Here is a 16,069-nt window from a genome sequence, read left to right as displayed (position 1 = left end):
TTCTAGAACACTGTCTTAATGCATTTAATGTTTACTCTCTAGTATTTTCTTTTAATATAATGAGTTCACTTTTAAAAAGCCTTTGATGCTAATTCAGAGATCCATAATCTACTCACAATGTCTTTCACATGTAGTTTTGATGATAACTGACAAGCTGTAAGTTAATTAGCACAGCACTTACTAATGAGGATGTTAAAATTTAATTTAAAAGTGTAGATTTTTATTTGTACACTCCGAACAAATTGAAGGAAATTCAATCATACATATGATAAGTATTCCAGGCACTTCCCCCCCATCCAGGTACTTTATTAGATAACAATAAGAAAATATAATTAACTTAAGGATAGCAAAGTTTTGAAAGTATGCTAAGATTGCTTGTCTTTAAAACTGGGGATAACCCAAAACCAAAGCAGTGAAATAAGGTCTGTTAATTAGCATGGAAGACAGCTTCTTGAATTAATATGTGGTGTTAATTAACAGGAAGTCTGATGTTGTGTTGTAATTACCACCAATATTTTTGACATACTGAGTGACTGAAGGTGAATTATATAGATAGCAATTGAGTAAACACTTTTGTGCTTAGGAACGTTTTCCTTTGTTTCTGTTTTCTAGAAATATGGACAGACTTCTTAGACTTGGAGGAGGTATGCCTGGACTGGGCCAGGTTAGTATGCAAGACTGTTTCTTAGTGTGTAAGCAACAAGCCTTTATGTAGTTGTCCAACAGAGCACCTTGACTGAATCGCACCACCAAGTAGCACTTGAAACATTTTTATCCTTTTCTCCTGGTAATAAGAATTTTGTTCTTGTTCAGTTGTTTGGTTTAAAATGTTGGTATATGTGAGCTTATAAAGTTGTCTTTTCAAAAAATAAAAGCTTAAAACATATTATTTTTAAGTTTATAGCACAAATTTTTTAATGTTACACATGAAAACATAACATGGCATACTTTTTAGTGGATCAGAAAATGAATCCATTGACCCAGTCTGTAGTCTTAACTGACTTCTGCTAGTAGTTAAATGCATGGGTGAGCTGATAATAGCTACTTTTTACCTTTAGTGTTTCCTTTGATGTTTTTATGCTTTCTTTTATACTGTTAATTAAAATTAAATGCTCTTTCAGTTGTTTTTGTATCGTTTATTTTGTTGAGGATACTGGGTAGCTGGTTTCCGGAAGGGTCTCTGTCAGAAGGTCTTCTGTTTGCCTCCAGCTAAAGAGGTATTCTGTTTTGTTGCGTCAAGGCTCAAAGCCCAGGCCTCACATGTGCGCAGCCAGTGCTCTGCCCCCATCACCGCCCAGCGCTTTCCCTCTAAGTTCTGATTTATTTCTCGTTATCTGTTCCCTTAATTAATGAAAGGTTATTAGATATCATTTTCTTTCGCAACTTTAGTCTTTTAGTTCCCAGTTTTCTCACATTTCTATATTACTATTAGTTTTTGTCTTCTTTCATTCAAATAAAGAGGAAGAAACACAGTTTTGAGACTTAATAAATGATTTGTGTGTGTGTGTGTGTGTGTGTGTGTGTGTGTTTGTGTTTGTGTTTTAAAAGCACCTTACATAATCTTGATTAGGCCTGTCAGGTTTGTTATTGATAAATACTTTTAAAAGGTGCCTTTTTGAGATTCTCTTATTGTATGCTGAAGCAAACTAAAATTTCATTTGTTTTTGTTAGTTTTGAACATTTTTTATACTTTATTGTTAGCTAGTTTCATTATGAGACTTCATTTTCTTTATCTATGTAAATTCACTCTCTGTCATGGAGATACTACAAATTTATGTGCAAATTATAAGGCATTGCCTTAGCAGAATTCTTAACTGAAGTTGAGTCATATCTGGAAACGAAAATAACTTTACTTAATTATTAGATATTTATTCATATTATAAATCTTCTCTGAAAATTGCTATACATGAAATAATGGCCACAGATTGAGTTAATATTGTTTCACAGTCATCTCTGTATACCTTTGTAGAATGTGGGAAACTCAGTGTTTGCTCTGTGATCTCTCTTGTTTCTGATGTTATTAGCTAGCCTCAGGGTCCTCAGTTTGTAAATTTGTTGGAACTTCAATATGTCTTACTTAGCAACCTACTATTTCATGTATTTCCTCTCTCTGATTAGGGGACAGGCTCTCAGAAGAATAATGTGGAGGAATTCTTCTTGTGGTATCTCTTTTTTTCAAATACTAGGTGTTCTTTTTTTTCCTCTGTTAAATTTTACTTTACTCTTGTTTACTTCCTTTTGGGAATGTTGCAGAACAATTCAAAGTAAACCAGGAGTTACCATCAGATTACAAGTCCTGGGCTTTGCCCTTAACCATGTTTCATGACTTTAGAGGCTGGCTGCAGTGCAGACGTTTCCAGGTCCTCTGGACCCTCTCGGCTTTGATAAATGTCTACTGTTCTTATTAGAGTTTTGTTGTCAAGGGTACAGATGAAGAAAATAAGACAACAAAATGCAGGGTTTCTGTGTCTTATGTAATCAGCATATGTTACTGCTTTGCAAGTCATTGTTCATCAGCTAGGAAGCTCCATGTGCTTCAGTGGGTCCAAAGTAAAGGCTGTTTTTTGAAATCTCAGTACCTGTGCTGGTTGATTAAGCCATTGACCAAAACTGAGCCTAATCTTCAGCTCCTTTCTCTTCATCAAAATGTGTCACCCTTAGTGTTCTAGATAGGGTTTCCATTGCTGTGGAGAGACACGACGCCTATGGCGACTCCTCACAGTCAGAGATTTAGTCCATTATCATCATGGCAGCAAGCAAGGCAGTGTGCAGGCAGACATTGTGCTGGAAGGAGCTAAGAGTTCTTAGATCCTGCTCCCGCAGGCAATAGGAAGTGATCTTTCTCACTGGATGTAGCTTGAGTATATATGAGACCTCAAAGCCTCCACAGTGATACATTTTCTCCAACAAGACCACACCTACTCTATAAAGCCACACCTTCAAAAGTGCCTCTCCCTTTTGGGATCCATTTTCTTTCAAAACACCACAGGCTCTTAAAGTCTTTCTGACTCCCTGTCTACATAACTCCCTGACCCTTGAGGGAGGGGTTTGATGAAAACATCCCATTTAGGAGTGAGTACTTCAAAACCTCTCTGTGTGTGTGTGTGTTAATTCCCATCTACTTCAAGAAGCTTCTCTGGTGTGGGTTGAGTAATGCATAGATTTATGCATGTAGCAATATGTCACTAGGAGTCATTTTATTGCTATTTTCCTTTAGCAAAGTATTATTAGGTTTTTCCACCTAAGCTTATGACCTTTATCTAGTCTCAGGTTCTTGACTCAGGTTTAGCATTGTTAGTTATGAAATCTGTCTCATGACCTGGTTTAAGTCCAAGCAATAAGTGGTTGGTTATTCCTGTACATTTGTGCCATTATTGCACCAGTATATCCTGCAGGACAGTCATTGTTGTAGAATGCAGAGTTGGTACCTGGGTGATATTGATGATTCCCTTTGTCTTCCAGTAGTATACAGACTCCCCTCTAGTACCATGAATGCTAGTAAGTGGGGCTGAAGCTTCTGGTTAGGCATCAAGTTGGTATAAGTATGTCTGTAGTAGGACCTTACCTTCAGATTGCAGAGAGCAACCAGTAGACTTGACAATAGCTTGTGATGTTTGGGGGTTTCCCATGGCCCGCTGAGTTTTACTCAGTTGCATACAGTGTCTTGGTGGGACATTATTGCCCTTATTATTTGGTGACTCCATTTAGATTTTTCTCATATATGTGTATATGAGTAAGCTTCTACAGTAGTAGGTGTTTCAGATGGCCTTTAGTATTAGTTGCCCCTCCCCAATATCTCATGAGTTTCTCAGATTCTCCTCCCTGTTTAATCCTCCTATTCTAGTTTTCCCTTTGTCTTGGCATAACAATCTACTAGTCCTTTATATATAACCTCTGTGGTTATTAGGACTGTAATAGAAATGTTGAAAGTTAGCATCCACATATAAGAGAAAACCTTCAATATTTGTCCTTTTGGGTCTGGGTTACCTCACTTAGGATGATTGTTTCTACCTGCAACCATTTATGTGTAACTTTTGTAATTCATTTTCATTATCTGTTCATTAGTTGCTGAATGTTTATGCTGCTTCCAATTTGTGGTTATTATAGCAGCAGTGAACATGGATGAGCAAGTGTCTCTGTGATAGGATGTAGAATCCTTTGGGTGTATGCCCATAGGGTATAGCTGGATCTTAAGGTATATTGATTCACAGCTTCCTGAGGAGCTACCACACTGACTTCCATATTAGCTGTACAACTTTGCACTCCCATCAGCAATGAGTAAGTGTTCCCCTTTCCCTGCGGTCTCACCACCATGTACTGTCATTTATTTTATTGATTTTGGCCATTTTAACTGGAGTTAGATGAAATCTCAAAGTAGTTTTAATTTGCATTTCCCTGATGGCTGAAGATATTGAGAATTTTAAAAAGTGTTTCTCAGTGTCTGTGTTTCATCGTATGAGAATTTTCTGTTCTCTACTCTATTTTTAACGGAGTTATTTGTTTTCTTGATGTTCATTTTCCTTTATGTATTCTAGATGCTAACCCTTTTTCAGATATAGAATTGATGAAGATCTTTTCTCATTCTGTAGGCTGCTGCTTTGCCTGAATGTTGGTGTCCTTTGCTGTGAAGAAGCTTCTCAGCTTCATGAGGTCCCATTTATTAGTTATTGGTCTTAGTTCCTGAGCTGTTGGTTTCTTTCCTCTGGCAATGAGTTCAATACTATTTCTCACATTCTGTTCTAAACATAATCAGCTTCAGGAATATTGTTGTTATATTGAGGTCCTTGATCTATTTGGAGTTTTTTTGCAGGGTGAGAGATATGGATTATTTTCTTTCTTCTGCATAAACAAGTTTGACCTACACCATTTGTTGAAGGTGCTGCCCAGAAATAGACCCATGTATTATGAGAACTTGGTTTATAATATAGGTGGCATTACTGGTGAAGCGGAAGGCCTAGTCATTAAATGCTGTTGAATTAAGTGGCTTTCAGTATTTGGGAAAATGAAAATTGTATCCCATCCTTATGTATGCACAAAATATTTATCAGATAGGTTGAATCATCTACATAGGAAATCAAAATTTATAGTTTTGGACAATATACCTTTTGGGTGACTATTATCATTCCAAACCAAAGTAGACATTGTTAGACATGGGGAATTGGAACATTTGCACCTTGACAGAGAACATGAAATGGTGTAGCTGTCATGGAAAGCAGTGTGGTAAGTTTTTGAAAGATTAAAGATAGAATTTCATTATGATACAGCAGTCCTATTTCTGAGTGTAGGACCAAAGAATTGACAGCAAGACTACAACATATTTGAATATCAGTGTTTAAAGCAAATATATATAGCAACCAAAAGATGGAAACAACCCAAATGTCCTCTAACAGTTGAATGGGTAAATGGGGTGTGGTATATATTCATTTACACCATGGAATCTAATTCAGCCTGAAAGGAATGAACTTCTGGCATATGCTATAAGGTTAGTATACTTAGAACTGACCTGGAACTTCTTGCTATGTAGACCAGTTGTGCCTCAGATTTATGTAAATTCACCTGCCTCTGCCTTCTGAGCACTGGGATCAAAGATGTGTGCCACCATGACTGCTAAACACATTTTAGATGAAGCAAGGCCTAAAAGACCATTTTGTTTTTAAAGAAAGTTTTGTATCCTTACACTGTTAGGATAGAGCAGCACAACTTAAAAGATTACAAGTTGACTGCTTCAGGATAGTATTCCTGATTTATTTACTTACTTACTTTTTTATTTTTAAGGCAGGGTTTCTCTGTGTATCATTGATTGTCCTGGAACTTAATATAGACCAGGGAGGCCTCTTCTACTTCCTGTGTGCTGTGACTAAAAGTGTGTGCCACCAGTGCTAGCGTCAGCCTTGTTACTCTTTCTTTTTGGGAAAGACAGACTTAACACTTAAGTCTAGCAGTAGAGGAAAAAGAAAAAAAGTACTGCATGTTTAGCAGAATGACATCATTAAGACAAACAAATGAGAAATAGAACTCATTTAATGAGGTGCTTGTAATAGCCAACAAGAACATGAAAAGATACTTAGCATTACTAAATTAGAGAAATGACAAAACCATATTAGTTTTGTGGTTTTCTTAAATGAAATCGGTGACTCAGGTTGGTCTGGAACTCATTATCCTCCTGTTTCTGTGTCTTTTGTCCTGGGATTTCAATCAAATATCATCATCTGTGGTGGTTTGAATGAGACTGGCCCCCATAGGCTCATAAGTGAATGCTTGGTCCCCAGTTGGTGAAACTGCATGGGGAAGATAAGGAGGTGTGGCCTTGTTTGAGGTGTGCCACAGAGGATTGTAGAATGGGAGTGGTGGGCTGCTTCCCACTACCCGGCTCCCGGCCACTGGCTAGCTTTATAATACACGGAAACTGTATTCTTTTAAACACTGCCTGGCCCATTAGTTTCATCCTCTTATTGGCTAACTCTCACATCTTGACTAACCCATATTTAGTAATCTGTGTAGCACCACAAGGGGTGGTTTACCAGGAGAGATCTTAACCTGCGTCTGTCTCGGAGAGGAGAGGCATGGCGACTGCCTGAGGCGTCTGCCTGACTCTGCTTTCTTTCTCCCACAGTTCTGTTCTGTCTACTCCGCCTACCTAATTTTCTGTCCTATTAAAGGTCCAAGGTAGTTTCTTTATTAACCAGTGAAAGTAACACATAGACAGATGACCCTCCTCCATCAGAGGATGGGTTTTGAGGTTTCAAAAACCCATGCTATTTCTAGTTAGCACTTGTTTTCTGTCTGTCTGTCTCTTTCTTTCTCTCCTAGTGGTTGTCTTAACATGTAAGCTCTCAGTTACTGCTCCATTGCCCATTCTGCCTCTTCCATGCCTACATTCATGATGATCATGGACACTAACCCTCTGGAGTCATAAGCCTCCAAATTAAATGTTTTCTTTTATAAACTGTTTGAGTTGTGGTGTTTTGTCACAGCAATAGAAAAAGTAACTACAATATCCCTAGCAGCTGGGAGACAGAGGTAGATAGGTTTCTGAGTTTGATGTTAGCCTAGTTTATAAAACAAGTTCTGGGACAACCAAGAACAGCTAAGGCTATACAGAGAAACCCTGTTTTGGGGGGAGAAAATACCAAAAAAAAAAAAACTAAAACAAAATAAATATAACAATACTAAAATGTTAAATCACATTAAATGGCCTCATTTTTATTTCCTTTTAAAATCTATCTATCTATCTATCTATCTATCTATCTATCTATCTATCTATCTATCTATTTATTTTTGAGGCAGGATCTCACCATGTGACTCTGTCTGGCTTGGTACTTATTATGTAGACACTAGAGTGGCCTCAAATTCTGAGAACTAACTGCCCCTGCCTCTGCCTTCCCATGTAACTAAGTATGATGCCTGGTTAGAGTTGGTGTTCTGAAAGAACTGTGAAGATGGAGTATAGGTAAGTAAGGGTGGAAGTAGAGGCAGGCAGGCCCTGCGGGTCTGCTGGATCTGCTGTGACACAGTGGCAGGAGCCGCATGGTTCACTGAGTGAGGTTAACGTTTGTAGCCGGCGCATTTGAAACCAAAGTTTTAATTCTGCTCTCAGAACTAGTGTAGCATCGTGAGATAAATAGACATTTCAAAAGGCTTTCTATGAGTTTCTTTTGTTTATATTGTTTCTACTGATTGATAGGTTTTCATCCAGATAAGGGCCTCTGTTTACCTTTTTTGAAAACTTTTTGGTTTTAGTTTCTGATGTGATTCCCCCATACACTTACAAAGGACTTTATCGGATTAGGTACATTCAGGATTTTATGGCTGTAGACTAAAAAGAGCCTTACTAAATACTGTTAGATTAACTTGACTTTTTCCTGCCTGATAAGTAGAGAAACATCAAGCTATTTTGATAGTTTTACTTCTTTGCCTAACTACAAATAATAGTGATTTTATTACAGAAACAAAGCAAAAATATGTGATGCCTTTGTTGTTTTCAAAACTAATTCCTCTAGTTTCCAATCATTCCACTGATTGGATGTATGTTGAAGGAGAAGAAAGGTCGGGTCAGAGGGGAACTCTGGGAGCATTGTCCTTCTAGTTATTGCAGTGTGAATCTGAAAAGACACCAAACTGTGGAAATGTGCTGCTCTTGAGGGTACTCAAAAATAAGTAGAAACAATTCCTGTTGGAGGCATTGTAGTTAATTTGTTTCGTTTGTTTTGGTTTCAGTTTTTTTTTAAGATAGGGATTCTCTGTGTAACAGTCCTGGCCGTCTTGTAGATCAGGCTGGCCTCGAACTCAAAGAGATCCGCCTGCCTCTGCCTCCCAAGTGCACCACCCCTCAGCCAATCTGTGCTTTTTTTTTTTTTTTTTTTTTTATGAACATTCTAGATGTGAGGTTTTTGAATTGTGGATACTAAATTTCAGTTTTGACATGAAGTTATAAGAGTCGATTTGTTGAGTTCTTTGGAATGTAAGAGAAGTGGTGATATATTTTTATTTATACTGAAACTGTCCTCAAGAGTATCAGATTCTGATGAGATAAAATTATAATTATGAGGAAGAGTGAAATGATGGATCTGTATATCTGGTTATCTTTTTATGAGATGGAAGACAAAAGATACCTATGTTTGATACAGGAATCTCAGACATTGTGGTATAATCTTAATAGTCCACATTTTTGGGAGGTGTTATGATCTTAAAAATCCAAGTTGTGTTTCTTTCCCCTTCTTCCATATTATTTTATTTATGTTTATTTTTCGTTTGAGATGGGTCTTATCATGTAGCGTAGGCTGTAAAAGAATCTCCACCTAAACCTTCTAAGTGCTGTGATTACAGGCACCTACTACCATGCTTTTCCATGTGTTTTGCTGTTGAACATCTTACTGGCACACATTGGGCTTTCTATCTTAAATTAGCATATTGAATTTATAAGTTTTTATTTCTTTTTATTATTAAGATAGTTCTGTGTTCGTCATACCCACCTAAAAGTTGGACATGCAGGACTGGAATTGTCCTTCACCTCACACCTTCATGATCATGTGGGATATCGTCTAGGTTGAGTGCTTCAAAAGCATGCCATTGAGTGGTCTCCACAGGTTCCTTTAAGCATTACATTGTTAAATGCTACCAATGATTTCAGAAGCTTTTCCTTCTACGAGAGAGAATGCTTGTAGAATGAATGAGCTGAGCAGCTAAGGACAGTATGGAGTAAATGGATGGTTATGATAACCTTCCTTTTCTCTCATTCTTGTCTTTATATTTACCCCTAAGAACATTCTTGTCTAGGGTGGCCCCCCGTTAATTAGTTCTTTATGTATTGGAAGCATTAGAGCTTGAATAGTTGAAAGGAAAATGCATATATAAAAGAAATATGGAAGATTGGAGAGAATGTTTGGTGGTAAGGGTTCTTCCTGCTTCAGGAGGACCCCAGTTTTACCAGCACTCTTCTCAGGTATGAATGACTCCTGTTCCGAGGGACCCCACACTCTTCTAGCCCTCTTGCTCACCTGAGCATACGCTTGAGAGTGCGTGAATTTGCTCATATAGGAAAAGAAGCATGGTAGGGTTAGGGTATAGCTCAGTGATGGAGCACTCCCCAGACAACGGAGTTCCTTGGGCTTGACCACTGGCACTGCCGAAAGACTAGATAGTAAAGTGACAAAATCTAGTTGCTGATAGGGGCCTCTTTCTATTTGAAAACAAGCAAATTTCTTGTTTCTGCTCCCGTTATGTAACTGACACTCTTGTGAGTTGGTTTTGCTTTAGTATGAGCCTCTTGCCCATTTCTGATCGTCATTACTTTCGTCCTTGCAGATTCTGCTTCCTGTATATATTTCCTTTTACCGATTTTATTGCTGTTTTGCTGCAGAACTCTAATTAGAGGCTCTCAGTTTGATCTACTATAAAAATGGTAGTCACATAGGAAGACTATCAGGTACTCGGAATTAGGAGTCATTGCTCATGGAATTTATAGCAAATGTGTGGGTCCTGAAAGAGAATCTGCTTAAATGTTGAACATTGTGTCAAGATTCCTATCTAGTACATAATAGAAGTGGGTCAGGTGAGTACAGGGATAGTAGGTGTTCTGATGTGAGATTTTTATATGCTCAGTCTTCCCACTCATTCGTCATAACAACCTTGCAAGGGTAGGGATAATTATTCCCATACTATGGTTTGAGTCATATACTAATAGGAAATGTATCTAGAGATCCTTCAGATGCCATAGCCTGTATAGTTAATGTTTTCTCAGGTAGATAAACTATATTGTTATTACTATATGCTTCAAAAGTTAATAAAATCAAAGCACTCATAATGTGGGTGAAGAGTGATATACTTGGTTTTTTTTTTATAACTTTTAGAAAAGATAGTTTGAAAGGGTTGTTCTAGGACTCAGTGGTTAAGAGCAAGTGCTCTTATAGTTTAGTTCCCCATACCCACATCAGATTGCTTGAAACCACCTGTAACTCCAGTTTAGGGGGGTTCCATTGCCTCTGACCTTCCTGGGCACTAGACTCACATGTACATACCCTCACACATACACATAACTAAAATAATGCACATAAGCCCTAAGAATAGAAAAGAGAGGTTGTTCGTCATTTAACAATGATTGGGGATATTTAAGCAATGAGAATATTTTTTATTTTATTTCCTGTGATCATGTGTATCTGGGCTTGTTGATACAAGTTGAGGTTTCAAATAGTACAACTTCTATAATAAGGTTTGCATTTCTGACTCTTATACAACCATTTTTTTGTTACTCACAAATGGGTTATTGCATTAAACTAATTGCCAAATTATGTTGTTTTCCTAAAAAATTCTTCTGGGAAAGAAGCCTCTCATGTTAATACAATGACCGTTAGGTTATACCTTGACTTGTACAGTGGAAAAGAGGCACCGGGAGCTGGTTTATTTGAATAATAGACTTGCCAATTAGCCATCAAGTGCTTCCATCTGTGAAACTGCTGATCAGATGGGTTAGCTGGGCTGTTTCCAGACTAGGGCATCATAAATGGCACTTGAAAACTGTCACTTGATGACGAGGTTTCAAGTATTACACGGCTTGGTGCTGTGGAACCTTTTTTCCTTTTGCAGCACCATGTTTTTTTAGAACATACTGATCCCACTTATGAATTCTGTGGCATCCAGAGAACTTGGGAGACCTGCCACCGATGTAAAGTTCTGCTTAATCTGTTGCTCTGGCCTGTGCTGTTTTTAAACCACAGTGCTAACAGCTTCTTTCATGGCCTTCACAGTCATGGTGGTTGGTGATCTGACTGGCGCAGTCAGGCAGTGCTCACTGCCTGTTGGCCATGGAGCTGGCACACTGGCAAGTTTCTTTGTACTTTCCCATCAATAAAAGCTCGTTTTCAAATGTCTCCTTTATACAAGTGTATAGTAGCCTAAGGCCACATAAGTGCTGCGATTTCTCATGTAGTACTTGTGTGAAGTGACTTTGGCATTTGTCCTTTACATTTTGTAAGGATTTAAATCATTTATTGGTAACTTACATTTTAAAATTTGTTCAATAACTTAGAAACATAAATTTCTATAAATAAAAAATCCTTTCTCACTGTTGTGTATCTTTATGACTTGGCCTTCTGTATTGTAGGTGCTTTCCTTGGGTTGATTCTTTAGGTGCCTGTGAAATGTTTAGACATTAGAGTCTGAGTGACAGTCCTGTGTGGAGGGCGGCTTGTGCTGCTAGGCTTCGCTTTTCCTCAGAAGGTCACATCTCTAGATTTTGAATAAGCTTTCTGGTCTTTAGTTTGTGTAGGAAAGAAATCCGTGACCCACCTCTCTGCTCATGCTGACACAGATGGCCACAGCAGAGAGAGTATATTGATGTGGGGGAACAGTTGACAGGTCTCTGGAGCTGGGCAAGATCTAAATAAGGACTAAAATCCATTGTAGAGTCAAGAGCTGGAGAATGTAGTGTGAGCTTATAGGTGATTTGGGTTTAATTTTTTTTTATTCTCCCAAAGTAGATTCATCATCTCCAGGCCTTTAACTCCTGCATGTAGACAGTTCCCATGAGAAAAAATTATTAACTCTTGTATAAGTACTGCGTGCTAACCGATTGCGCCACTGTGGCACCAATGAACTCTTGTAGTATGGAGTCTTGGGTTGCGTTTTCTTTTTTGTTTTGGAAAGTTTGGGTGGTATTTCTTCTCCTTTGTAAAAAAAAAAAATGCTTAGTACTAAATAGATAAACATTAACTGACTAGTAGATTTTTCTTAGTAAGTAAATCAAGACATTGTAAACAAGTAACTTTAGTATAACTTTGAAAAAATAGTACATTTGAGAAAATGGTTTATAACTGAAAGACTGTGTTGCTTTTCTGTGCACTTCTGTAGTAAATAAATCAAAGTATAGAAAAGGAGACGAGAATTAGATGCAGTTGTGTGACCTGTGATTTTCTTTGCCGGATAGGATGTTGCCATGTGCCTTTGAACTCTGTCACTGCAGTACTTCCTAAGCATTTTCTTCTGCACTCCTCAGAAGTAGGAACTCTGTGATAGTTTCATCACATCCCAAGCAATAGTTTGAATAAATGAATGTTTAAGGATATGCAGGTAATGGCTGAAAATATTTCTAGAAATACCAAGAAGGTGGTTTTTGTTTCTTAATTTCTGTTAAGTCTGAGAACTTCTCAGCCTTTTGTGCTTCTACTTAGCATAAATCAGGAAGTTTGTGTTGTATGAGAAACAAGCAAGGTGTTTTTATATAGGCAAATAATTAACTTTTAAATATATCTATATTAAATATATGATATTTTGCAGAATGCAGAAGTTACATTTTTTGAATTCTGCATGTCCCTACCATACCTGCTCCCTTCTCTAGAAATAGTTGTTACCTTCAAAGATACTGCCTGTCAATTGTGTCTGATGGAGTTTTCATCAGGTGTATGAAATGGAAAAGGTAGAAATATGTAGAAACACATATGGCTAGCAAGTCTTTGAAGTGTAACTGATAGTGACTAAAAACTAAATGTTTATTTAACTTTAATATGTTTAAATGGCTTCTTGAGACAATGGCTACTGTATTGGACAGTGTATTATACACTTATAGTCAATTCTGAGGATTATTCCATTCTTTTTCTTTCTATAAAGGTCCCTACCTGATGCTGGTGAATGGACTCAGGGCTTTGTGAATGTTAGGCACGCACTTAACCCAGAGCTAGGTCTTCAGCTCTAAAGCTTGTTTTTAACTCAGCCTTGCTCTTTTGGAATGTGACGTGTTTAGCCAGCCCTCTCTTTGTAAACACGTGTTTTCTATCACATTTCAGGTGTTTCTATCCTATGGTTTACAGACAGATTTGTAATAAGCTTCTCTTTGAGGTACACATGCATTCCTCCAGAAGCTAAATTTCTAGGATGGATGGTTGTATTTACTCAGAATAGGTTAGCGTGGTGTGGTAGAAATAGTACAGGCTTTGGATATGAGATCAGGCTTTACATGAACTAACTTTGAGTCTAAACTTCTTTTATAACAGGTATTGTTAGCTGTTTTTCTGTTGCTGTGTTAAGGCACTATGAGCAAGGCAATTTATGAAAGGAAGGTTTTTGTTTGTGCCTGTGAGTCCTAGGGATAAGCAGCATAGCACACACGATAGCTGGAGCAGAGCCTCTCAAACAGGAAGGAAAGAGAGCAAACTGGGGACGGTACCAGGCTTTGAAAACTCAAAGAGTGACCATAACTCCTGCAACACAGTCACACCTCCCAAGCTCCCAAAATACTGCCACCAACTGGATACTAAATATTCAAGTGCCCCCCACATGGGGCCATCTCATTCAAATCACCACAGATGCAGTAGTATCTGCTCCACAGTTGTATGTAATGGATCTGTCACATGGAGCTAGAGGTTCAAGTGAGAGGTGGTAATGATAACATTGCTGTTACTTTATTGACAACAGAAACATAAAACAAGCCCAGAGGCCTGTGAGAAGGTTGAATGTGCTGGAACCTTTGGGATAGGTTTAGCTAACTCACTAGATTGTATGTATGGCCTGTCACTCCACCCTTTACTTACTTGAGCTCCCTGAATTTCGTGTGGCCTCCTGTAAATTATGCTCATGTTGCAGTTTGTGTATCAGCTGGCAAAACTGTGCATTTCATGTTGTCAGTGATGCTTTGTCAGTCAGATAATTTAGGCAGAGTCACTGTCTGGATACAGAATTGAATGGATTTGAATAGCATTTGGTTTATCAGTAGAACACAAGGCAGTGGAAAAGTTTTTGGCTATGCTGGCGCACTCTGCGGGGCAGAGGCAGGCCAGTCTATGAGTGCAAGGACAGCCCTGTTTTGGGGGGTGGGGGAGGAAAGGAAAGGCTTATAATATTTAGACTAAGCAGTTTTAGGTCCTAAAATTTCTATGAATTTGGATATAATTTGTCTCTTTAGTATTTACAATGATTTTTGCTTATTTGAAACAAACCCTTAGAATTATATTTGAGCCAGGCAGCAGATGCAGGTGGATATTAGTGAGTTTGAGGCCAGCCTGGTCTATGGAGTGAGTTCCAGGACAGCCAGGACTGTTACACAGAGAAATCCTGTCTCGAAAAACCAAAAAAAGAAATTATATATATTTATTTAAATTTATAACTTAGTGCCTTGGTCACAGGCGAGCTTATATTAAAAGTATCTTGTCAATGTTTAGCACTGTCATTTGAATGTTTAAACTTTAGAAATAACTTATTCAGGATGGTGAGTGACTCATCAGATAAAGGCATTTGCTGCCAAGTCTGTTGACCTGAGTTTGGTCACTGAGATTCATATTATAAGAGAGAACCTATTCCCACATTTGTCCTCTGACCTCTACATGTATGTCATGACGTGTGTATATGCTTGAAGAAATAAAGAGCTAGAGCGTATTCAAATTAAATTTTTAAATGAAATGTTTGTTTGAAATCAGTAACCTAAAGTTTTCCAAGGATCCACATTAAGAATCAGTTTCAGATGTGCTCTGTATTCGTATGAGCAGGAGGGAAATGTGTTCTGTTTGTTTTCCTATCTTTTTAAGCCTCTACCTAAAAAGCATATTTGTGTATTAAACTCAGTTCAGGGAAAAACAAAGTATCGAACTTTTATGTCTGAATTTAGTACATATTTCTTAAGTGTACATGTTATATTGAAATTAGATTTGCTATTTTTTGGTAGACACCAGTAATCTTAAGTATTAAAGGTTTATTGTTAGAAGTAGTAGGAGGAATAGCACTTATGTGCCAGGCTCTATACCAAATGTATTCCATATGTTATCCCATTTAATCCTTACATTAACCAGTACCATGTGGTATGATTAGCACCATTCACAAAAAAAGTGAGTCTTAGTTTTAAGCAATAAAGATGCAACCTCAGATGTAGGCTTTCTGATTCTAAACCATTGGTATCTCGTTGATATTTTAGTTTGGGAAGAAATTTTTCAAATTGCTGCCAGGTGGTGTCATCTTCTATACTATACCTGAGTGTTAGGTCGGGTTAGCAGTGTACATTGTCATTCACAGATGCCACTGCAATTGACTTTGAACCACAGTAATGTGCTTTTCAGAGTGAATTTGCTGGTTATAGTAGGGTGCACACATTTAGCACGTGAGAGGCAAAGACAGGAAGATCTCTGAGTTTGAGGCCATCCTGGTCTTGTATCTCTAGACCTGTAGCTTATACAAATTATTTGTCTACCTTTATTTCCTCATATTTGCATTTGATTTAGTTAAAAGGCTAAGAAGTAATATTTCCTGTGTTTAAAACAAAGGATAATCAGTACTCTTCAGGGACATGTATGGGTCTCTGGAGAATAAATTAAATCTCATGAGAGTGGATTAGTTAACCACCAAACTGAGTTGTTTTAAATAAGCCAGCATGGTACCTCCTCTGAGCATCTTTAATGCGTGTATTCTCCCACACATTAGCTTGTCGGCTGCTCCTGCACACCCTGCCATCATGTAAATGCCACTTACTGTAAGGTCTTCACCAAACCAGAACAGATGCTGGTGTCCTGTGCTTAGAGCTCTACAGCTTATGTTAAATACATCTGTTTTCTTTATAAGCCTCCTAACTTCAAGTATTTGTTACAGCAAGGGG

The 16,069-nt window shown here is 37.9% G+C and overlaps 1 protein-coding gene across 1 annotated transcript in view; it reads left to right on the top strand.

The window, feature by feature from the left end:
* The window catches only part of Psmd14 (proteasome 26S subunit, non-ATPase 14), an 80,603-nt gene that overhangs the window by 10,792 nt on the left and 53,742 nt on the right, over positions 1-16,069 (top strand). The window contains exon 3 of the mRNA XM_038336890.1: positions 613-664. Within this exon, the coding sequence (XP_038192818.1) occupies positions 617-664 (48 nt within the window). The 5' untranslated portion in view covers positions 613-616. The remainder of the gene's footprint in view (positions 1-612; positions 665-16,069) is intronic.

The sequence above is a fragment of the Arvicola amphibius genome, chromosome 7 (genome assembly GCF_903992535.2).
Source record: "Arvicola amphibius chromosome 7, mArvAmp1.2, whole genome shotgun sequence".
Lineage (NCBI taxonomy): Eukaryota > Metazoa > Chordata > Mammalia > Rodentia > Cricetidae > Arvicola > Arvicola amphibius.
This window is presented reverse-complemented; position numbering and strand designations above follow the sequence as displayed.